This window comes from Podarcis pityusensis (assembly GCF_964106645.2).
Source record: "Podarcis pityusensis genome assembly, chromosome: 10".
Taxonomy (NCBI): Eukaryota; Metazoa; Chordata; class Lepidosauria; order Squamata; family Lacertidae; genus Podarcis; species Podarcis pityusensis.
Genome location: NC_138035.1, coordinates 8,251,274 through 8,277,059, shown reverse-complemented (window position 1 = coordinate 8,277,059; position 25,786 = coordinate 8,251,274). Strand labels below are relative to the sequence as shown.

Here is a 25,786-nt window from a genome sequence, read left to right as displayed (position 1 = left end):
GAAAGCGGATGTAACGTGTGTTAACATCCCTGTAACGTATTGCAAGAATATGGAAAAACTACCATGCTCCCAATATATTACATCCCCCCCCCCCCTTCTTCCTCGCCTGCCTCCCTTTTTCGGGTATTGTTTTAACATTGAACCAGAGGAAGAATCCTAACAAAGGCCTTATGTTATTTTCCCCTATTACCAACTTTGGCAGGGAAAAAGGGAAGGGCATCTGTTTCACTGTAACAGCCACTTCATGCATATAGTGGTACCTCGGGTTAAGTACTTAATTCGTTCTGGAGGTTTGTTCTTAACCTGAAACTGTTCTTAACCTGAAGCACCACTTTAGCTAATGTGGCCTCCCGCTGCTGCCGCGCCACCGGAGCACGATTTCTGTTCTCACCCTGAAGCAAAGTTCTTAACCTGAGGTACTATTTCTGGGGTAGTGGAGTCTGTAACCCGAAGCGTATGTAACTCGAGGTACCACTGTATTTTAAAGCCAAAAAGCCAAAGTATAGCAAATATTATGTAAGTCATCAGCACAAATAAACAACATGAGAACACAGAAGTTTGGACTGCTCTCTGACCACATGGAGATGACCTTAGTGGCTAGACGAGGAATGGGGAACCTCTGGGCCATGAGGCCATCCCTGAGAAGCCAAAATGACCCCCACACACCCTGGCCAGGCTAGGCGTCAACTGTGGAACTGCTTTCCTCCAGGGATGTGTCAAAATCAAAGCCTCAGCATTTTCTGAAAAGTTGAAAGTCTTAAGAAATTGAACTGCCTTCCAAAAGCTCTGGTTCAGCCACTGAAACAGGTTAACCTCAATAATGAGACACAGCCATCCACGGTGTGAAACAGTTTTACAAGACCTTGGAACATACAGAATGCCAATTTTTCCCCCAAGAGGGAAAAGAGCTTTGTGACAAAGTTCTTACCCCTCCTCCCTGAGCTCCACACCCTATTTAAAAGTTAGCCAAAAAGCAAGCGCAGAACGGGAATTAGCAGCAAACCCCTTCATTAAAAGAGAATAAACTTTCTCACCCTCTCTTCCAGTCGAGCCAGCTGCTCTTTGTAATAAGCATCATGCTTCTTCAGCTCTCTGTCTTTCTCTTCCAGCTGCTTAGCCTAAAAAAAGCAACACACACACACATACACAAAAGAGAAAACTGGATCAGAAAAAAAAGGAACACTGGCAAGCCAAAAGTCTAGTGCAAATTGTGCCCGTTAACTCTTGCATAGAGACTGAAGCCTGCAGCCGGCCCACTTTTGCCAAGGCAGTATATTAATAAGATCATGATTAGCGTATTGAGAAAGTTAAGTGCTTGCCCATTGTATTTCCCTGTTTGCTCAACAGCTGTGCCACAGTTCATCCAAACGGAGCTGGGAAGAGTCAGAAGGCAGTGCCAAGAAAACAGCGTCGGGGTGAATGTTTAGTGAAAAATTGGTACCATGAATCAAAAGAAATTTGAAGATCAATGATGAGGCAGCTAACCTGCAGTGACATTCCTAGAATATGTGTTTTGAAAGGAACGCTTGGAGCACAAGGTGAAATGTTTCAAAAGTGTCTGATTAGATTATTAGTTCCAGCACACACTCAAGTAAAACTGTTTTAAATTGTCAGGAACACCCCTCAATGAAACCTAGTAACTAGCTGTACATTATGAGTGGTTTATCAGGGTTGATGGTATATTCTGGTTACTGTAGCTATTCGAAGTGGAGATTTTTATCCCAGTTAGCATCTGCACTGGATACGAAATTGTTTTCATATACAGTGGTACCTTGTGTTAAGTACTTAATTCGTTCCGGAGGTCCGTACTTAACCTGAAACTGTTCTTAACCTGAGGCACCACTTTAGCTACTGGGGCCTCCTGCTGCCGCCGCGCCACCGGAGCACGATTTCTGTTCTCATCCTGAAGCAAAGTTCTTAACCCGAGGTACTATTTCTGGGTTAGGGGAGTCTGTAACCTGAAGCGTCTGTAACCTGAAGCGTATGTAACCCGAGGTACCACTGTATGTGGTTGTTTTAACTGTTTTTATGCAGGAAATTGTTTTATAGGCTTTTTTTACTGTATTGTGAAATTGCTTCAAGGTGCTTCATAAGAAGTGATTCTTACATGAAAGTAATGCTATTATTTGTTTGTTTGTTTGTTTGTTCTGGGTTGTCCGAGGCAGTGGTCTAGCAATAGGCAGATGTTTTAACAGGAAAAGGCATTGCGGCAGCACATCTGCTTGAACTTACTATGCTGAGGAAGCCAGCAGTTTTATTGTATCTAATATAAACACATTGGTTCCTTATATCACATGATCTGTACTACACTGATCTCAGCAGCACCCTCTACAATTATTTTTCAGCATTCGCAGAGGCAACAAAACGTCACATTAGTCAAAAGAGATTGGGGTTTTACCATAGATATCCGAGCCAAGATGGCAAGATTACTCAAATCCTTTCAACTACACAAAGGGCTATAGGTTTGGTGAGAACATTACCCTCTTAAACACAAGCTAGCTCCAAGAAAACTACCACTCGTTATCAAGTAATTTTGTGGAACTTTAATGTTTGTGATGACACTGATACATCCGCACACATTTTCAGTGAAAGTATACGTCTTTCATCTTCAAATAATATTTTTGCTTACAAATGGTTTTCCCAGCTGCTGATCAAAGAGATCATTTTAGTCCCTCCCTGACCAGAGCAGGCTGCGTAGGAAAAGTGAGCCTTGTGAAGAACGGTCCTTGAGAGTGGAATGATTATCAAGAGATCAGGAGGACGTGGGATATTTCGACTCTGTGAAATTTCATCCCAAACTGACAATAATGAACCTGCCATTAACAAAAACCTTGGCCTATTGGTGACTTTCATAAAGCAAGTTTCACTGGGCCTGTTTCAGCCAGTCGGTTCTCATATCAAAACTAATCACTTGTGTCAAAATTAATTAATCCTGGCAAAATCTGCAGGAAACTTTGGAAATTGATGCTTTACTCCTCAAGGTTGCTTTGTTAGTTCTTACCGTCAAAGATACAGGAAGGAGCATGCCAAAGCCCTAATGGAGTACCTGATTTGAACACATAAAACAGACTGAGAGACTCATTTGATCTGCATAATGTTGAGAGAGCCCTCCTTAGGAAAGTCTGGGATGCTGTTAAGAGGTGAAAGATACCCTCCTCTCTCCCTATTGCCCCCTATAGTCCCAGTCAAAGAGCCAGTTTCGTAACCGTAGTGAAGACCTTCTAAGCCTAACACACACTGGGATTTTGATGTATTTTGCAGAATTTAACCTGAATCATTTGCAACTTTAATTTCCTAGTAAGAAACAACTCCATGCAAAGGAGGCTTTCCTATAAAAAGGAAGAATGAGGACTCCTGTACGAAGTGGAAGGTATATCAACAAAATAACTCCTTTGGAGAGAACGTGTCCCTTTTTAATGTTTTCTGTTTCTTCCCAACTTGCTTTGTCCCCCATCCACATAGCTATTGTTCCTGAAGAAGTAGAAACCCTATTTCCACACACAACATATGGTGTATATTCTGTACTCCTTACTGAAACTCTGACTTTACTGCTTACCTTAATTTCCATCTCCTGAAAGCATGTAAATCCAGAAAACAAAGCCATCAATTTATGAAACAAACAGAATATAAATAGAACCAACAAATGTGCAAGAGACAATTATGAAACTCTCACAGTTCTGGACACCTAGATCACTTTTTCCGTTTTGTTTTGGAAACAAAACAACATTAATCAATTTGATACAAAAACAGATGGGCAAGTTTCTTGACTTTTCAAATATATAGAAGGTCAAACTAGATAGTCCCAGTATCTGAAGATGTTGGAGCATAAGATAAATTAACAGTATGGCAAAATGAAATTGGATCAAAGTTTAGCCATCAGTTCTCTTCATTTGTTTCTGTTTACAATTACTTCTTAAAATGATTTCCATGCCCTCCAAAATTTCATGGGTGAAAAAATGGATAGGTCTATCAACAGTATTTAATTTATTTATAATAAAATCTTCACCAGGCTATTTTATCTTCAAACAGGGACAATCAATGTGTCTAACAAAAAGAGACCAAGCAATTCAAATGCAGTAAAACCACAAAACAGCACACCTTAAAATATAAAACCAAAACTGGAACAAGACTTTTTAAATAAGAATAGAAAGAACATGTAATATTCTAAGCGGCAGTAGACTCAAGCATCTGTTGAAAAAGATGCCTTCAGAAAAGAACAAAACACGGATAAAGAGGTAGAAAGTCTGTCTCAGAAAGGAGAGGGAATATCTCTCTGAATTCCGTGTCTTCCAAACAAACAATGGGGGAGGGGTTATTGCCTAATTATCATTATTATTTATTAACTTATTTATAACCCACTATTCATTCTTTGCACGATCCCATAACAAGAAACAACAATATAATGCAACAATATTTTATTTGAATACAATTTTATGTAAAGACAGACAGTATACTAACAACATAACTGCACCAGCCAAGCAAGAGACATTCCTTGGATGAATAACCTGGCATCTAAACCCCATCAATGTTGTTGTTGCTATTGAAATTTGTATACCACCCTTCATCCGAAGATCTCAGAAGGGTTCAGAGCATAAAAATACAAAAGAAAAGCATGAAATACGTAAGAAAAACAAGAACAAAATAAACCAATAACACACACAACCTGTCCCACAAGCACATTCTTTTTGTACAACATAAACGAGAGCTGGAGCCCTACTGAAGTTGTTGCAACTACAGAACGCGGGTGGCACTATGGTCTAAACCAATGAGCCTCTTGGTCTTGCCAGTTGGAAGGTCGGCGGTTTGAATCCCCACAACGGGGTGAGCTCCCGTTGCTCGGTCCCAGCTCCTGCCAACCTAGCAGTTCGAAAGCACGCCAGTGCAAGTAGATAAATAGGTACCACTGTGGTGGGAGAAGGTAAATGCCATTTCCATGCACCCTGGCACTCGTCACAATCCTCCGTTGTGCCAGAAGCTGCTGGCAGCATGAACCGGAAAGCTGTCTGCAGACAAACGCCGACTCCCTTGATCTGAAAGCGGAAATGAGCGCCGCACCCCACAGTCAAATTCGACTGGACTTTACCGTCCAAGGGTCCTTTACCTTTACCTGTTGGACTACAACTTCCATCAGCCTTAGTCATCATGGCTAAAGGTAAGAGATGATAGAGCTGTAGTCCTCCAACATCAGGAGGGCCACATGTTTCCCAGCCCTGGCCAAGACATACACAGTAGTCTTCTAATATGCAGTATGTGAAACGGTAGACTAAACACTACATATTGGCATGAATGCATGTGCACAACAGTCAAGATGCATCAAGTAGCCAACTAAGATATATCTTCTAGAGATATGGGAGAGGCAACTGAAATCTGAAGAGCAACCTTTTCACAAGTCGGCCCAAAACTTCCACTTTAAGACCAACAAGGATGGTGGTTTACCATGGACAGGTATGAAGAAGAAGAAGAAGAAGAAGAAGAAGAAGAAGAAGAAGAAGAAGAAGAGTAGTAGTAGTAGTAGTAGTAGTAGTAGTCTGGATTTGATATCCCACTTTATCACTACCCTAAAGTGTCTCAAAGCGGCTAACATTCTCCTTTCCCTTCCTCCCCCACAACAAACACTCTGTGAGGTGAGTGGGGCTAAGAGACTTCAGAGAAGTGTGACTGGCCCAAGGTCACCCAGCAGCTGCATGTGGAGGAGCTGAGACGCAAACCCGGTTCACCAGATTACGAGTCCACCGCTCTCGTAATCCAGTGTGGTGTAGTGGTTAAGAGCGGTAGTCTCGTAATCTGGTGAACCAGGTTCGCGTCTCCGCTCCTCCACATGCAGCTGCTGGGTGACCTTGGGCCAGTCACACTTCTCTGAAGTCTCTCAGCCCCACTCACCTCACAGAGTGTTTGTTGTGGGGGAGGAAGGGAAAGGAGAATGTTAGCCGCTTTGAGACTCCTTAAAGGGAGTGAAAGGCGGGATATCAAATCCAAACTCTTCTTCTTCTTCTTCTTAACCACTACACCACACTGGCTCTCTAGTATGAGAACATTAGGACCATCTCTGGTAGATGGGGATCCTTGGAGCATGCAGACTTTAGTTCTAAGAATTTCCAACCAAATGAAGCCTCAGTCTCTTCCCACTCCTTTACCGAGAGCAAGTTTAAAAAGTCAATAGAGCGGAAAGAAAAAAAGTCACAAGGCAATTTGAATTTCTAACAATTTACTGATCTAGGAAATTTAAGGGTATTAAAAAAAGAGAGAAGAAGAAAAGGTCACCTATGCATAGTAAGCAAGAAGGGGAGGCTTCAAGCTACCTAATCACAAATAACTTCTCCCCACCTACTTCAACAGATCAATTAAAAGCAATTGCCTGGACCTCTCCGAAGGAAAACAAAAGCAGCAAATTAACAGACTCGCTGCTGTGGAACGAGGAGAAAGAGAAAGAAAATTAAAGGGATTCTAAACTTTAAATAGGAAGCAAACAAACACAAATAGCATTTTGTAAGCCACAGTTTACCCAGGTCTAGATAAAGCCTGTTTTTTCCAAACAGTTTTCATCACTAGATCCCTCATTCAACACTTTTATGAAATGTGCAAACTAAGTCTCCTGAAAAGCATTAGTGAAAGGGGATGTGAGTCACATTAGTCGCTGGTGTTTGATCTGTGGTGGCCCCATTCACACAAGCAAGTCAACCCTGGATGTTGCAGTAATCCAGTGGTGAAAATGTTTGTGTGAAGCCCTCTCTTGTTCCACACGCAGGCTGCTTCAGATGAGGGTATGGTGCCACTGAATATTCGGGGGGGGGGGAATATATGGAATACTAAAATGTTGAGGGCAATGACAAACCTAGACAGCATCTTAAAAAGCAGAGCCATCACCTTGCCGACAAAGGTCCGTATAGTAAAAGCTGTGGTTTTCCCAGTAGTGATGTATGGAAGTGAGAGCTGGACCATAAAGAAGGCTGATCGCCAAAGAATTGATGCTTTTGAATTATGGTGCGGGTGGAGACTCTTGAGAGTCCCATGGACCTATCCATTCTGAAGGAAATCAGCCCTGAGTGCTCACTGGAAGGACAGTTCCTGAAGCTGAGGCTCCAATACTTTGGCCAAATCATGAGAAGAGAAGACTCCCTGGAAAAGACCCTGATGTTGGGAAAGATGGAGGGCACAAGGAGAAGGAGACAACAGAGGACGAGATGGGTGGACAGTGTTCTTGAAGCTACCAACATGAGTTTGACCAAACTGCGGGAGGCAGTGGAAGACAGGAGTGCCTGGCGTGCTCTGGTCCAGGGTGTCACGAACAGTCGGACACAAATAAACGACTAAACAACAACAACAACAACAACAAAATGTTGAGGTGCCCACTAAAATATTGGTGCTGAATATTAATGTGTACCCAACAAGCTTTATGCTTTTGGGAATTCTAGGGCCACTATAATCTGGACCAACTGACAGGACTATTGTGGGTTAGTGAACAGAAGCCTGCCTTTCAAAGGACAAGCTTACCCAGCCTGCCCCACCTCCCAGACCATAACTCCCTGGTTGGATTGCCATCTGTCATGTATCATCTCGCTGAGATTCCTGCATTGCAAGGGGTTGGACCAGATGACCCTTGGGGTCTCTTCCAACTCTAAAGTGCTATGATTCTATGTTTCTCAACACAGGCTTTTAGCTGCTACACTACATTGTAGCGCCTCTGTTACAGTGTCAGTGGCATAAAGAAATTACTCCTTGCTGCAACAAAACCGATTCACTGACAACCAAGAAGTATGGTTTTTCTGTTCTCTAAGAGGAATTGCAAGAATTGCCAAGTCCATAAATAATTCACAGGAACAGTATCCACCAAGTGGCCAACGACATTTGTATTTTCCAAATAATGCAGAGCAAGCAAAAAATAATAATCTAAATATATAAAAAAGGAAGCCATGGCAACTTTTATACAGGGGACAGCATAAACATGCCAGTGGCAGAGAATTCATTGCTGATATATACACTTGGCAAGGTAATATTATATTTATGGGGCTACAGAACATGATCTCAGTGAATATCAATTAGCCGTAACAAAAATAATTAACAGTGGTCATGTATTCAATTAGCTGAATGTTGCACTTTAGTTGTAAATGAGAAATTGTACAAGGTTCACTGCTTCTTTTGCAGAGTGGTTCAAACACACATAATGCTGAGCTTAGGAAGACTTTAAAGTAGGAGTCCACCTCTGAAACTGTAGCCTTAAACACTCCAATACCCCAGGCTAAGCCAATGTCAAATCACATGTGGCAATAACCATTCATTCATTCATTCATTCATTCATTGGAATACTCCTGATCCGCACTTTCATGAAATATATCAAGGCGACTTACAAAATAAAACACAATAAAAATCAATCAATAGCTATAAAACATAATTTCAAAAAGCAGTAGATACTGGTGGGTTTGCAGGTTGTCGACTCTGTGGGCCAATGCTTGGGCTGCATCTCCTTAATCTTCAGCTTCCCTGGGAAATGTGTTTGCATGTGGGGTTCGAAATAGAATGTGGGGATGTTCAGGGAGGCAGGAGAGGATATATTGTTTATTAATATCCTTCCTAACTTGCGCTAGCAAGTTCCTTTACTTAGCAAAGTCCATTCCCCTTTACACAGCAGAAAACTAGTTGCAAACTCGTTTGAGTTTCTTAAGGCAATATGCAATTCAACCTGGCTTGTCCAGATTGAAATTTGTTCTGATATTTTCCTGGTAAGACCCCTTTAATCCCTCCTAAAAGAATAAAGACACCACAGTCATATTCACAAGTAACAAAAAGAAAGTTTACTCACCACCAGGCAGTAATAATAATAATAATAATAATAATAATAATAATAATAATAATTTATTATTTATACCCCGCCCATCTGGCTGGGTTTCCCCAGCCCTCTGGGCAGCTTCCAACAGAACACTAAAATACAATAACCTGTTAAACATTAAAAGCTTCCCTGAACAGGGCTGCCTTCAGATGTCTTCTAAAAGTCTGGTAGTTGTTGTTCTCTTTGACATCTGGTGGGAGGGCATTCCACAGGGCAGGTGCCACCACCGAGAAGGCCCTCTGCCTGGTTCCCTGTAACTTGGCTTCTCGCAATGAGAGAACCGCCAGAAGGCCCTCGGCGCTGGACCTCAGTGTCTGGGCAGAACGATGGGGGTAGAGACGCTCCTTCAGGTATACTGAACCGAGGCCATTTAGGGCTTGAAAGGTCAGCACCAAAACTTTGAATTGTGCTCGAAAACGTACTGGGAGCCAGTGTAGGTATTTCAAGACCGGAGTTAGGCAGAGCACAGTGTGATCCCTGAAGGCAGGCTTAAGGCTTAAAGTTTCAAACATATACAAAGAGGTTTACCCCATAAGGGAGATTTACCCAGTGACTGCAGGCAAGCAGTCCAACAGTTCACAGGACGAAAGGAAGATGGAAAAGAGAGAGAGTGGCAGCATGCCTTGGCCTTTTACCAGGTCTGGAAAGGTCACGCCCCCCCCACTAGTCACATGCAAGGAAGGATGCTCCAGCCCAGGAGGAACAGGAAGTTTCAACTGGCTGGACCAAGCATCCCCCTGCATATTCCCTCTAGGAAAACAAGGAATGTTGTATTTGACTGCTCCCAGTGGATTACATCCCACATTGAAAACTACTCTCTTTTCCTGCATGTGAGCCATCAAGTTGCAGACAGCAGCTTGATCCTTTATTCCCTCTGTGCAATAGTACACTAGTGGTAATCAATGACTTCATCTCAAAGAAGGTATCTGAGAGATCAAGAAGAAGTCTTAGTCGGAAGAAGTCCAAAGGAGGGAGGGGTGGGGAGCAGCAAGATCTGGGAAAGATGATAGCAAAAGGCTCAGCACTTAAAAGAAGAGAACTGAATGCCAACTCCCTGCTTGAATAGACATTAAGCAAAGTACACATGAAAAGTTGTACATTAAAGGGATATAGTGGAGTTCTGTAATGACTTGCCTAAACATACCGATGTTACTTTCTATGGCAGCCACCCCCAACCTGCTGCCCCAACCTTCAGAGGTTGCTGAACTATGCTCTCATGAGCTTAAACCAGCATGGTCAATAGTTAGGGATGGTGTGAATTCTAGTCCAAAATATCTGGAGAATAGTGAGTTAGGAAAGTCCTATGGAGTCGGATTCTGATAACGTAGGGTAATTTAGATTCCCAGTACCCCAGACAAAGCAGCATTTCAGTTTTCCCCATTCACTCTCACTGAGGTCAACACATTCTCTCTCTTTTTTCTCATGGGGTTGAAATACCATAAAACTAATCAATCCTCATTATAGGAAAACACAGAGACTATGAAGAGATACAGATTAATGTGGAAAGTTGTACATAGTTTATATACTCCTTCCAGGCCAGTTTTGATCCATAAAAATGGACACACACACACACACACACACACACACACTTAGGGTGATATTCAATCAACTTTTACTCAGAGTAGACTCACTGAAATTAGTGAACATGTCTAAGTTAAGTTGATTCATTTCAACACAGCTACTCTTGAGTAAAACTTGGCTGAATGCCACCCTTAAAATGTAAGGATGTAATGATTGTTAAATATTTACCAGGTTCTTAGAAAAGAGGTTTTGAGATCGAACTGATTGCCATTCATCTGACAGAAATCCATCACTATATTTACCATGCCACGTTATACGCCTGGAAGAGTTGCAGCCGTTCCATCTAAGCTGCTTAAGCCACTTCCTCCTCGATCCCAGGAGGAGAGACAAACAGAGGGATGGGTCAGATGAAGGATGAAACAATCTCTCTGCCTGAACGGCCGACAACTGACATGCCTCATGTTTGTGAAGGGAATAAAGATCTGTCCATCAAGGCTGACTTGACAGGGCTGCCCGGTGAAATGTTAAGTGAAGAAACAAGGGCTTTTTGCACTGAATAAAGCAGGAGGTTGTAAAAAAAAGTGTCTATGGGCCTTGAGGCGCAGTACAGAGAGCTTCAAAGGGAAGGTTAATGTTAAAAGAGAGCAGTTGCTTAAGCACAGGGCTTGTGGGGGCAGGGAATGCAAAGTTCTGCCCAGAAATCTGCTGGCGAGGTCTCTCAAAGCAACAGGGTCAGTAAATGCCATAAAGTTATCTTACATGATGATCTCATTTTAGGAGCATGGAGGTTGTAAGACAGGCTGACGGGCTGGGAGGGAGGAGTTGAAGGAAAGCACAGGGTAGCAAGACTGCCAGCCTTCCACTTCCCATTTGTTAAATCTACGAGCTCCAAGGAGTGCATCTGTTTTTGCCCATGCAACACTGCCATCTGTTTATCATCCACTGCATCCCAATGTGCCTTGCAGCCTGACACTCGATTAATCTCTCTTCTTAGGCCTTTCCTTGCTGCTCCGCAAGCCAACTTCACACGGCATGAAGCGCGCTTGTTTAAACCGGCAACCATGAACGTTAACCAGAGTTCCTAGTTTGAACGGGGCAACAAGCTTCGGTTTATCAAAAACAGAAGCAAAGTGTGATGGCCTGGGACTCGGGCTCGGACTCGGAGCTAGAGGAGTCTCAGTCCGCACCGGATTCTTTGCCTCAGGCGGCATCTGAACCAAGTCTGGGGCCTGATTCTGAAGAGCCCCAGTCTGCACAGGTTCCCCTGCAACAAACACCAGCTGGGCCGTGTCAGGGGCCTGAGGCTGCCCTGGCTCCAGATGCGGGGATTACCTCGTTGCCTCCAGCTAGGCCATCACTTACAGCTGCTCCACTACCAGTTGAGTTAGGAGAGGCTGAGGCAGCCTCTGGGTCTAGTAACCCACCGACGTCTCCCAAGCTGCAGAGACTGAGGTCTGAGAGAACGAGAGACCTGAGTACTCACAGGAGGAGTGCTCGCCTTCGGGCGAGACAGGGAGGTGAGTCATCGGGGGATCAGGACCAGCCGTTACCCCGACAGAGATAAAAGGCTGCTGGACCCCGCCCCAGGTTGTGGGAGCAACATTGGCTGTTTGCCAGAACCTGCCTGTGATCCTGTGCCTGACCTTGCCTGGTTTCCTGTCTTGGCCCTGTTGCACTGACTCCTCGCAGAACCCTTGGATTCAGGACCAGACCTGGACCACGTTACTAGGGTTACTGCCGGACCTAGCATACAAAGGCTTCCAAACCCCTTATGGTAGCACCAGAGGAGGGTTTGGGGCTGTGGGGAGTGGGGTGAACAATCTCAGGAGGCATCTTGGTTTGTACACATGGTGCTGAACTGTACTCAAGCTTACCGTGACGTGCAAATCAGGTCCACCCTTGTATGCTGACCTTAGATGTGCATGTCCCAGTTTAATCAAGGACTTCTGATTTCAAGCACACCACTCTCTCTTTCTAAAATGGCGCTAATGATTTCCATAAGCTCTGGCCCAAAACCAACACACTCTGACTTTTATGGTAAGTCATAAAAGATATGGAAGACACAAAACACTTTACCTGAGAAAAGGAGTTGCTAAACCTTTTGTTTTAAAAAAATAATAATTATAAAGCTTCAAAACAGAATTTTTTAAGCTTCCATAATTTCCAAGGCGTTGCCAACCCTCACCCCTCCCTCTCTGTGGCTTGGGAACCACCCTGCGGTAAGAAACAAATCTAACACACTGTTTTACTCCTCATTCCTCCAGTGCCCTTCAGCTTTGGGTTTCTGCTGGCTTTGTCACTACTAATGGACCGCCTAATTGCTTGTAATATGCTCTTTTAAAAAGTTTATATGGAATGAGCTACTCAGGTGGAATACAGTAGTAATACATACCCTTACAGTGTAATGGTAGGAAGCGGAATGTGTCCAGTGACACACAGCCTTTCTGAAATTTGCACATGAAGCTGCCTTTATTAATTAATTTTTAAAATATTCTCTTCCCCCACCCCCAATGTTTTTAGCCAGTTCTATTTTAAGCCCTACTGAGTCTCTGTCAGGGGGAAAAGCAGGCTATATCATCATCATCATTATCAATTATTATCATTATTATTATCAAGAACAGCAGCAGCATCTCTCCAAAGTCTCAGGTGATGATCTTCCACTGCCTAGCTACCCTTCTAACAATGATCTTGGCTGAAGTACATTCACCTGGGATTCCTAAATAAGGCTCTTTCATCTCCCTCCTTGCCAGGTAGTATGAGGTTTGCTTCTTGGCTAAGGGAGCAAGTATTTGGCGAAACTGAGGAGATTTCACCCCTCCCATATCCAAGAATCTCCTGAGGAGTCTGCTGATTCTCCAGAGAGGAGGAGGCGTGTTCTGCTCTCTACTTATTCTGCTCCAGCACCAAGTCAGTCAGTCAGTCAGCCAGTGTTGGAGAGAGAGAGAGAGACTGAGTGTTAGAGATTGTGTGTAGAGATAAGGTTGCTGCTAAGAGCAGCTGCAGACACTCAGTACAGTGCAGCATTCATTTATGCTTAGACCTATTTAGCTCTGTATATAGTTGTATAATAGTTGTAGATAGAATAAAGAAGATATTCTACAGAGCTGCTCTCCGAGTTGTTTATATACTCTGCTAGAGTCTGCTGTACTCTGCTGTGCGATGACTGTCTTCTTGTGGAAGTGAATCCGGTGCTCACAACTCTAAGCTGTGAGTCCACAGCACTTTGACCTGTTCCTGTGCAGAAGGTGGTCTCTGGAAGTGCTACCCAGCTCGCCTAGCCCAGTCGGGGCTGAAGTGGATGAGTCCAGTTGGTGGTACTGGCTCAAGGGCGATGCACAGGGCCTCTCAGCCAAAGGATAGCCACTGGTGGCATATAGGAAGAGTTTCAAGAGCATGAAACACAGCAGCAAATCTTTCTGCTGGTGCTAGGGAAAGAGTGTGGGGTAGCTGGGAGAGGGGGCTGGAGACTGAGCACTGTTCAGGTGGGAGCTGAGAAATGGTAGCTGATGACAAGGAAGACGGCTCAACCTCAGAACGCAACCCTAACACAAATGAGCATCGTTTAGTGAATGGCATGCACTGCTATTGGGTTTTTTAATTGGGGTTGGTGGGAGTACCAGTGCTGCAGTGTGGTCTTTCTGTATCTGTACCCAGGGGATCGTTTGGACCAGTAACTGATAAGAATGGGGAGAGAAAGAGACAAAATGAATGTGTGCAGGAGCAGGCCGAGTGTGGTATGTGTGTGTTAGTGGATGTGGAATTTGTGTGGGTATGGAGTGAGTGGGATTTCGAACTACTCTCAGGTCTTCTTAATTCTGCCTTCCTGTATTTTAAATCTACTTCATTTTTATCCTCAAAGCACTGGGTGAAAAAACCCCTCTTCTTCTGACTGTTTCAAAATAAAGACATAAATAAATAAAGCTCAGGAAAGCAGGATCCTGGTAAGTAAATCAAAAGAGTCACTTGCACAGCCATTCCCATATGACATGAATACCTACCTGTTTTCCCCAAATTGGATGTTAACACCAGCAGTTAAAGCAGCGGGTGAAGCCACCTTCAGGCTGAAGATATGAACCACAGAGCAGGAAGACAATGGAACAACAATGGGCATTCCAAGTGAAATATACTTATCATCTTCAGGGTCAAACTTGATTCTGAAAGTTTGCAGCAGAATCCAACTATGCATTTTCCACACTGGATGGTGCCCGTGCTTTAATCAATAAATTTAATCAATTCCTTCAGGAGCATTTCATGTTTCAGAAAATGTTTTTGGAGTCTTAATTACAGTGGTACCTCTGGTTACGTACTTAATTCGTTCCGGAGGTCCGTTCTTAACCTGAAACTGTTCTTAACCTGAAGCACCACTTTAGTTAATAGGGCCTCCTGCTGCTGCCACGCTGCTGCCACATAATTTTTGTTGTCATCCTGAAGCAAAGTTCTTAACCTGAGGTACTATTTCTGGGTTAGCGGAGCCTGTAACCTGAAGCGTATGTAACCCGAGGTATCACTGTATAGCAATAAATGAACAGACAAATGTTCATACAGTTTATTATTGTACCTCGCCCATATGACCCAGCTAGGGCAACACTGATGGCAGAACCAACGTCCGATGTGCTGGTGGGTGTATCTGCCAGTTGCAAATCTGGAAGGAGTCTGGGCTTTGAAGGGGAGAGCCCCAGATCAGCGGTAAAGCTCATGTCACATGCAAAATGCCACAAGTTCAGGTAGGGCTGGGAAAGACCCCTGCCTGATATCTTGGAGAGCCACCGCCAGCCAGTGTAGGCAATACTGAGCTAGATAGACCAATTGGACAACTCAGAATGAGGCAGCGTCCAGCGTTCATTGCAAAGTGAACTCTATCTTAATACATCTCCAAGTTTTTTAAAAAACCCTGAGTCACACACATAAAGATAAAGGGACCCCTGACCATTAGGTCCAGTCGTGACCGACTCTGGGGTTGCGGCGCTCATCTCGCTTTACTGGCCAAGGGAGCCGGCATACAGCTTCCGGGTCATGTGGCCAGCATGACTAAGCCGCTTCTGGCGAACCAGAGCAGCGCATGGAAACGCCGTTTACCTTCCCGCCGGAGTGGTACCTATTTAACTACTTGCACTTTGACATGCTTTCGAACTGCTAGGTTGGCAGGAGCAGGGACCGAGCAACGGGAGCTCACCTCGTTGCGGGGATTTGGACCGCCGACCTTCTGATCAGCAAGTCCTAGGCTCTGTGGTTTAACCCACAGCGCCACCCGCCAGAAAGAATTGCCGTGTGTCACCAATTTCATGCCAATAAGAGTGCTCTCAGTTCTGCAAAAGAATATACCTGATGATCTATAAATATTAAATATATTTTAAATTTTAAACTATATATTTTAGAGTGCTGGAGATCACTGTTCAAATTGTTTAATGCAATCTAACCCTGCAGACAGTCATCTTTGGGAGGCTTTATCCTTGACCTTTGTATCAAAATGGGAATATCTGCTGTGCTGATTTCATCAGTGCTTTTTCCATAAGTGACAAAGATCATTATCATGGCAAACATATCTAGGATGTTTGCGTGCCAGCGCACAGAAAAACATATGGAGGTTATCCACAAGAGCACTAGAGTGGGTTTTTCAACTCTTTGCTGATTTTCCTTTGCGTTTAGCACTTCTGAAACCAAATCTGAAAGGATACCCATGTGTTTTTCTGCCGACTACTCTGCTTCACTTTAACTTAAGAGTGTCCCAGTACTGTACTCCTAGAAGTAAACAATGCCTGCCCTCTGCTCAAAATGAGACAGCAAAAATACTAAAATCCTGTAGCACAAGTCTCATATTAAAAAGGCAAAAAGAAAAGGAGACTTGCTTTAGTTTAGAGTAAGGATGACAAGAAAGCAGATCAGACATTTCCATGCTTCGCTTTATGTTTGCCACGGTAAGAAAAGGGGGGTGACCAGTGAACAGTGAAATTGAAAAGCAACAATATCTGAAACAGATTAAATGCACAGTTAACCTGAAGAACTCATGGCCACAAGGAACAACAAAGTTTAGGTTAAAAAGGGGGGGTACTCAGGTGGACCATAGAAAGTCAATTCTCTTTTAAATAGCAATTCTTTGGTAGTGCTTTATATATAGTTTTTTTAAATTACTAAAGAAGGAGTATTAAAAGTGCCTCGCATGCAGAGTGAACAGCAAGCAGATCTAATTCCTAGTGTGTTATGAAGATTCTTTCTAGATATTAATTTCTCCAAAATGAGCACAAATTAACACTTTCCTCTATCAGGGAGACTTCTAAAAGATGGCATGGGAGTCCACACAGTTGGCCAAACTACACTGGAAGGGAGCTCTTTCATCCATGGATGGCTTGATTGTCTCTAACATACAGAGGTTGATCACCTGCATCTACCCCATGTTTCACAGATTCATGGACCATGGAGCAGGAAGACATTGGAACAACAACCAAAAACACCCAAATCCCTTAACTATTTAGGATTGCAACTAATCTTAATCCTACTCAGTGTAAACCCACTGCAATTAATACCCATGGCCCACTTTGGTCCATAGTTTCAATGAGTCTACTCTGTCTAAAATTTAGCTGGATACAATCTACAATAATTAAAACTCTTGCATAATACTTATGTCCTGCCTACAAATATTAACTAACAGGAAGCATCTCTGCTGTTCTCAAAGGGGCAAATAAGTAATTCTGTTTATCACCTGGTACAGTAGTCCACAGCTAGGAAAAATTATGCTGGCCTGTATAATTTCTGAGAATTTTCTGCATTGGACCATGGGGTCCCTTCCGACTCTACAATTCTATGATTCTGCACCCGAAACAAGGAAATTAAATGAAGCTGGTCAACCCCTCTGTCTCTGAAACAACTATTTTTTGCATTTCATCTTCCCAACAAAACTCAGGTACAGTATACCGAGTGATGGCATCCTGGCTGGGGTTTGCAAAGGAGCTTTTATGGGTGAAGAGGAAGTTGAACCCAAGATTTCCTGGTTTACATCCAATTTTCAGATTGCCCTTCAAAACATTAAGAAAAAAGTTTAGACAACAAGTTCATGGTGTCAGAACGTATGCAATGGGGGCAAAACCTTCTTGGCAATGACCTCTGAAACGAGCGCACAAACTTCCATTACCTTCACAGCACACACCTTCAGCTACAAAGCAGGGTTGTAAAAAACATACAGGTTACATAAAAGTACAAAACAAGCTGAAGAATCATGCAGTGTTCAGGCATCAAAAATTTTAGTACTGCCCAGGAAGTAGCTTATACACATTGCTCACTACGATTTATGGGAGGATTCCTTCTGACAAATATTTTATGTCTCTTTTTCTCTGTTTATAGCCATTGGCAGGCTTAACAGCGAAGAAGCTGTACACCTGGGGTTGACAGCAGCCGCAGAGTGAAACGGCCACCCTATCTAATCTCTGAAATACCTGAACCACTGGCTGTTGAGAGATTACTATTTCATTTAGACTGGTTGAAATATTGATGCGTTAGTACGGAGCTACTAAAAGAAGAAAAGAACCTAGGTCCAAAAGGATTCTAAATTTCTCACTTCTTTACAAACTTTAAAATCCGCAAGGCACCATTTCAGGTGAAGGGGTGTGTGCTTTTATTAAAAACAAGTGTTTTTGGTTTGTTCACTTGTGTTTTCTGTGGAGCCTCAGGCTTTGCAGCAAGCCGGAGGAAAACTGAATTGCAAATTGGCCAATTCTCGCTCTGAAGCCAATTGAACACTATACATAACTGTGTGTACAACATTGCAGTGCAGCACAGCTGCAAAGAAGGTTCGTATCATAGCTGCACTGCAGTTTCCAACATCTGGCCAGTGGAGTTAAATCGGATGGTCCTGGAGGTTCCTGAATCCTACATTGAAGGAGGAACTCCTATGTGAGCACCCATTGTGATCCACTGGCTACACACTTTGAAGATAAAGTTGCTTGACTATGGATGAAGTACTCAATGCCAGAGTCAGCAATGTCTTCTGAGATCAATTTCAGCTTATGCACTGAGCTGCTGTGGACAAGGTGCTGCACTCTAACAGCCCCTGTCCCTCCTGGCTTATTAAATCCAGCAGAGGGGAGTTTGCTGGTTGGGTCTAGAGTATGGCTAATGCTTCTCTGGGTAAGGGGAGGTGTCCCTGCTTCCTTCAAAGAGGGTGGTGCTTCAGGCATGCCTTATATGCTGGCATCACATATTTATATTTGCAACTCAGGACTTTGTCTGATGTTCTATGACAGGCACGTCCAACAGGTAGATTGTGATCACTGAACATCTGTGGCAGATCACTGGCTCCCCCCAAAGCAGCTCAACACCTTTGCCCTGCACCCCCTAAAACAGGGCTTCCCTCCTCCCTAAAAAAAAAAAAATGGAACCCCCCCCCAAAACAGGGTTTCCCTTCCTAAAAAAAGCTCAACAACCTTGACCTGAATATAATAATAATAATAATAATAATAATAATAATAATAATAATAATTTATTTATACCCCGCCCATCTGGCTGAGTTTCCCCAGCCACTCTGGGCGGCTCCCAATCAAGTGTTGAAAACAATACAGCATTAAATATTTAAAACTTCTCTAAACAGGGCTGCCTTCAGAGGTCTTTTAAAAATAAGATAGCTGCATATTTCCTTGACATCTGATGGGAGGGCGTTCCAACCTCACTTCTCGCAGGGAGGGAACCACCAGATGGCCCTCGGCGCTGGATCTCAATGTCCGGGCTGAACGATGGGGGTGGAGATGCTCCTTCAGGTATACAGGCCCGAACCCCCCAAAACAGGGCTTCCTTCCTAAGAAAAGCTCAACAACTTTGACCTGAACCCCCAAAAAAGGGGTAGATCACTGCCAGCTTTTAACTCTGTGAGCAGATCGTAGTCTCTTGGGAGCTGGCCTCCCCTGTTCTATGATATGCAGCACACATAAGCATGGAAACATGGAAACAAATGTTGTAGTGGACAGCAGCCCCCAGTGATGTAGTTTGCCATGAGTAACCAGCTTCTGAGGACTCTGAGATGATAGATCTCACAGGGGACTGTTGAGAGGCAGAGGAATGGTTGCTGCTGGGTCAGCACACTGCCACTGAGCCAGGCCATGACATCGGCACTGCCAGTCAGTCAGTATCCGCATGTCTGCCCATTGCTGACTTTGCAAGTGCGATGCCTCACCTTGAAACACCAGCCAGCAAAAATGTTCAGTCTCTCCCCAGGTCTTGCTCAGTGATGGCAGCCTGTTATGTAACAGCAAATCACCTGCGCAGCCGCCACTGATTGCACACGCACCTGTTTTGCCTATGGGCACAAACTCAAAGCCACCTCTGGATGTTCAGAGTTCACATGTCTATGGCAGAGCCAGATGTACAGACAGCATATTCTCATGTGTAGGCGTGTGATCATCGTGCAGCTGCGAAACTATGCCTAGAAATTCCAACCGGGTTAAAAACGAAAACAAAAATACGTAAACCTCTGGCAACATTAGCCAACAATCAACAGCAAATATGACTTCAGAATCATCAACAGAAGCAATCACTGAATAGGCATCTAATTACTCTTTATTTGTTTAATGCCAACTATAACTGTCAGGAACGCTTCCTCATTTAAAGGATGCAAGAGATTTCATAGATGCAATATCAGCATATCTTGCAAGTTTCAATTAAAAGAATAAGCAATGTGTAAGAATTACCCTTTAATTACACAAACCACTTGAGACTGATGGCAAGAAAATAAAAGGGGTCATGTAACCATAAAAGCCTTGCTATTCTCAACCATAGAAGCTTGTGTTTGGGCTTTCATAGCCTGCTGTTTGACTGAAAACCCATTTTGCCACATTCTAAGCTATCAAACGCAGCTATTCCAATTCCAGCATTCTCATGGATGTGTTTTTAAATTGCAGAAACAGGGAGGGCCCGCCTGTGAGCTTAATCCAAGCCTCCAGGCACTCTCAGGAGGGTCCTGCCCCCTCCCCTTCGACGACCGGGTCTGCTGCCTTCATGGCTTTCCTGGCAGGCAATGCTCCTTCCCACATGATTGCAGTGCCCGCCTGCATACGTAACTCGCCCCTCTGCCCATGTCTAGGAAGCCATTCCAGGAAATGTTGGGGGTCCCTCACGAGAGTTCGGCTATAATTGGAAGCACTTAAGCATTTTCAGCGGCCCTTGCCCATTACTGGAATGCACTGCCCACCTTCCAACGCAATGGTTCCCCCAGGAACCTGTTTCCAGTCCAAATGGAGAGGACTCTGAGAGGTCTGGGCTAAGCCAGGAGAGAAAGAGAGAGGGAATGTGTTGGTCATATCCAAATTAAGCAAAAGGGCACACTTAAAATTGCAGAAATGGGCTAGCCTGGCATTGCATGAAAGGCTTTCTTTCTGTTTGGGAGAGGCTCACACGTTCTCTCAATTGATGTTCCTGAGGTTTGCAAAGGAAGAGCAGGATAAGGGTTTTGAAATAGCAAAAAGTAAAGACGACGACCATTTTGCGCACGTTCAAAGCACGCACCACGGTGCACACGGCATCACTGCAAACCCAGAAGTGACAGGAAAAGGCGGGCTTATATGCACTCCACTGTTGCACGTGATGACCCCGTGCAAATCGGGGGTTGTCTGTATTCAACAATGGGGGGGGGGAATTAGGACTGTATCATCTCCATGTTTTACCACACCCCCAATTTGGTCACGAAGCCAATTTGCTTTATTATATGTAGATGGTGCCATACTTACACATGCATGCATACATACACACTACTTTACTAAGAATGACTCTCTCTGCCCAGTGAAGGAAAAAACAACAACAGAGTTCTTTGTGTCTGTCCCTTAAAAGGGCAGATTTTCTATGCAGTTTTTTTTATTCCAGTTACTTAATATGGTTTTGCTTCACCCGAATAATCCAGAGTATACAACAACCAGCTAGCCAACATGTTGTCTAAACCAACTAGATGCAATAAGATAGAAGAGGGGGGAATTCTAAATGCTCAAATTCTGTCATCTCCATTTAAACAAATGTACGTAAGCCGTGCTGTAAAAGACCTTGCACTGACCTAAGCCTGGGAGACATAATGCCCATCAGAATGGAAGCTACTGGGCTGACAAAGAAGAACTCAACTGTCTATGCTGATATCGAATTGGGAAAGTTCCATATAAAGGACAAAATCAGTCCCAGAAGAGCCCCATAATGGAATGTAACTGTAAAAGTCATACGAATACGTGTTTGTGAATGGAAGTACAGAAATCAGGTCGTAATATATCTTGTTTTGACATGCTGTTGAACCACAGAGGTACGGGGTGCAGTTTTCCCAAAGGAAACTTTGGGGAAGAGCTGGTCCCGACTGAATTCTATTCGCCATGCTTTCAGGCAGCATGGATTATTACTTGCTAAAATCTTGTTTTATCCTTTTTCCTGGTAAAGAAATTACACCGGCACACTCCTTGAGAAAAATGCCACAGCTTATCCCGCAAATGGATGTCTTGGAATTTTCATTTTACCTTCACGAATGGCTTTTCAAATGCATGGTCCCGTTTTAAATAGATTCAAAACTCTTTCAATGTCACCATTCTACAGCGAGGTCTGTATCAATAGACCATTGTCACGGAGCCTGAAAACATAAAACTCCTATCTATTTTTTATTTATAAATAACCGAAATCCATCACAAAAGCAAGCACTCTGCACGCCTTCAGAGAGATCTAAGACAGCAACAAATTAAACTGGATCCTATTACTTGAAGGTCCAGGACCACAAAGAGCTGCTGAACACCGGCGGTGAACCGGTGTCACTTTGATCTCCATTGTAACAGAAAAGCAAAATGACATGTTCAAATGAAAATCATTTATAATGGATGAAAGCAAGGCTGCACTTTCTCTGAAACAGATATGTCTAGAGGGAGGCCAAAAAGGGAGTGGTGTGTGTTCAAGAAAGCAGGGGACGGCTATCATCAGAACAGAGTGCTCCGAGGGAGGTGACATTAAAAATGGAATTATTAGGATGTGCATTTTGGAACTTTGCATCTCATTTAGTTGCTGGGGACACTGAACTCATTTCTGCTACTGAATTTGTGGCTTTCTGCACTATCTGCCCTGCAATGTACCTTCCCCACAACCTGCAAAAGATGGAACCCCCCCCCCTTTTTATGGTGGAAACCCTTTTTGAGCCATAAGGATTTTGTACAAACCTTATGATACGATACGATACTCTTTATTGTCATTGTCCCATACAGAACAGCGAAATTGAAAAACCAACATTCAAAAACCAACAAGCCTGCTATGCCAGCTATCCAAACCTGATTAGCCCCCTAAAAACTCTGATACCCCATTTTTAAATACAATATACTCCCATATACTTTTTCTGAACACACATCATCCCTGACCATTGGCCATGCTGGTAGGAGCTGGCAGCAGGGCCAATGAGACAACACTGAAAGGGGTGTGGCAAGCAATAGGGTGGAATATGAAAGGTATCCTCCTCGTGGCCCCAACCAGAAACCCACCAGCTCACAATGCTGACCCAGAAAGAGATGTCACATTCCTGGCTGTAGGCTGTGGTCAGGAAGATGTGTGGTCAGAGATGTCATGATTCCCTGTCTGGGGACGAGCACACAATGGCCTTCACTGCAGGTGGACCTCTCCCTGTCCTTTTTGAACTGTCAAAAAGCAGCCCTGATGACCAGAGCATGTCTATTCAAGCTTTAGGAAGAAACATCTGACAACAAGAGCTGTTCTGGCAGGGGAATGGACTCCCTCGGGAGATGGTGGGTTCTCCTTCCTTGGAGGTTTTTAAGCAGAGGTTGGGTGGCCATCTGTCATGGATGCTTCCTGCACTGCAGGGGGTTGGACTAGATGATCTTCAGTGTCCCTTCCAACTCTAAGAGTTCACCAGTTACCCAAGAACCTTGAAGAACCCAATGAAATACACAACACCATCTAGACCCCAGGCCACCCATCACTGAAGAGGTGAGACTTGGGACTGTTTCAGTCACAATCCTTGGGGGGAATATTATATATTACTGATCTGATATGTAATGCAGATCCTCTACCACTGAACTAAGTTCTTGCCCAAAATGTTGGAACCCACCAAACATAATCAGTAGTGACAAGCCCCCAGGCAGCCACTCCCAAGACCTTGATTTTAAAAAAATAAAAATAATCCTAAATTGTCAACCTTATCCAAGAAAAAGCTTTGAAATCTTCTTTGAACAAGTGCACAGAAAAGCCAGGTGCAACTTCTGGCCAGACCCGATAGCCTCCTTTTATAGCAACCTTGAAGAGCACACTTTATACTCAAGTGCTTTCATCAGATGGATAGTTAAATGAATGACCAGGGAAGTACGAGGCTTTTTGCTACACTTAGCTCTTACATTTGCACTTACAGATGCTTTTAAATAAAATATGACACTTGGGGCTCATTCAGGTAATTTAAAGCCATGATTCTCAAAGTGCGTCATGGGCTTCCATGAAGGTAGCAGGAGCATTCTCCTGTTCCCCCTCAGCTCCACCTTGCATGTGCCCCGACCGAAGGCCAATTTGTACAGCAGAACTAAGTGGTGTAGCTGGAACACTTCAGACTGCTGGTGGGGAGTGAATGTTTGAATGTTGCTCCGTGAGGAGAAGAGACTCCTTGCAAATAGAAGAGTAGCACATCAGGAAGAAGGGTTCAACCCTAGGAAGATTTTTGGCATGTCTGAATGGTCTCCCATCCAATCTGATGTGGCACAGTTCAACCGAAGCTTTAAGCCTTCTCCTATGCTGATCCATAAACAGTAACTAGAGTGTCAATCTATCTCCCCTCCCAAACATTGCTTCAGCCCGGACACCGAGGTCCAGCTCCGAGGGCCTCCTGGTAGTTTCCTCACTGCAAGAAGTGAAGCTACAGGGAACTAGGCAGAGGGCCTTTTCAGTAGTGGCGCCCTCCCTGTGGAACGCCCTCCCTTCAGATGTCAGGAACTACACAACTTTTAGAAGACATCTGAAGGAAGCCATGTATCATGAAGTTTTTAATGTTTGATGTTTTATTATGCTTTTATATGTGCTGGAAGCTGCCCAGAGTGGCTGGGGAAACCCAGTCAGATGGGACAGGGTACAAATAATAAAATTATGGAAGATTATGATAGGATTGTCTGCTGTACGGAAGACCAGGGAACTGCCCGCCTAGAGCAGAATGAGGTAGTTGATAGCACTTCCCAACCTGCCATATAACCCCAGGAACTGTAACCAAGAAATATTTTTTTGATTTGAGGGTCCTGAGGTGACCCTGCTTCAGAAGAAACAGTTTAAAAGACAGTGAAATCTTTATTCTGTTAAGAAATGTATTAATATTGTATTAGAATATTTATATCGCAATTATATACACACACCCATTTTGCCTTGAACAATCCCTCATGGTGTACCCAATGCCTCTAAGAAAGCTATGACATCTAAGAAAAAAAAAGTATGAAATATCTCACCAATCACATAAGCACATTCCTTAAAGGCTCAACATCAAAAACTTCCCATCCAAGGGCAGGAAGTGTTCATGGTTCAGTGTCAAAATGCCTGCTTTGTGTGTACACTGATTCAGGTCCAGCCCCCTGCAACACCATTGAAAAGGATTTGCATGTGGCAAGACGGAGAAAGCATTTCTGCTCTGCTCAAGATGCCAGTCATAGCAGTAGCCAACCTTGAGGAACTGGTGGGATGCTCAATATAAGGCAGCTGAGTCAAAGGTGTGGCTTAGTTAAAGGTAAAGGTAAAGGACCCCTGACAGTTAAGTTCAGTCGCAATTGACTCTGGGGTTGCAGCGCTCATCTCACTTTACTGGCCGAGGGAGCTGACGTTTGTTCGCAGACAGTTTTTCCGGGTCATGTGGCCAGCATGACTAAGCCGCTTCTGGCGAACCAGAGCAGAGCACAGAAACGCCGTTTACCTTCCTCCCGGAGTGGTACCTATTTATCTACTTGCACTTTGACGTGCTTTCAAACTGCTAAGTTGGCAGGAGCAGGGACCGAGCAACGGGAGCTCACCCCGTCACAGGGATTTGAACCGCCAACCTTCTGATCAGCAAGCCCTAGGCTCAGTGGTTTAGACCACAGCGCCACCCATGTCCCTGTGGCTTAGTTACACAGCTCCAAAGCTAATCCTTTCTCCTCCAACCCATCCCTAACAAATGAATTAGAACAGATTCACATGGTGAGTTATTTTCTCTCCCCCCACATAGCGCAAAACCAGACTGTATATCCATATTTTCAGCTCTTGGAAAGGCATACTTAAAGAGAGTTACTCAAACAGATATTTTTTTTAAAAAAGGTTCTGCTTATTTCTGCAATATGACTCCAACTTTGCAGTAGGTGTTAAGGCAGCTTTTCATGGCATCACAGAATGGAAACACTGCCTGGGTATTAGAAAAATACGAGGAACAGAAGGAACCTTCACATGCAGTTACAAATATTATCGGCTTCATAACTGAATCGGCTCATTTTGCTATATTCT

At 43.8% G+C, this 25,786-nt stretch overlaps 1 protein-coding gene across 2 annotated transcripts in view; it reads right to left on the bottom strand.

Moving 5' to 3' along the window:
* CHCHD3 (coiled-coil-helix-coiled-coil-helix domain containing 3) overlaps positions 1–25,786 on the bottom strand; it is a 221,703-nt gene that overhangs the window by 89,770 nt on the left and 106,147 nt on the right. Inside the window, exons 5-6 of one of the 2 annotated variants that reach the window (XM_081023256.1) lie at positions 3,557–3,571; positions 1,035–1,118 (exon numbers count right to left, since the gene is read on the bottom strand). In XM_081023256.1, the coding sequence (XP_080879382.1) occupies positions 1,035–1,118; positions 3,557–3,571 (99 nt within the window). The remainder of the gene's footprint in view (positions 1–1,034; positions 1,119–3,556; positions 3,572–25,786) is intronic. The other variant, XM_081023257.1, reaches the window with a different exon arrangement.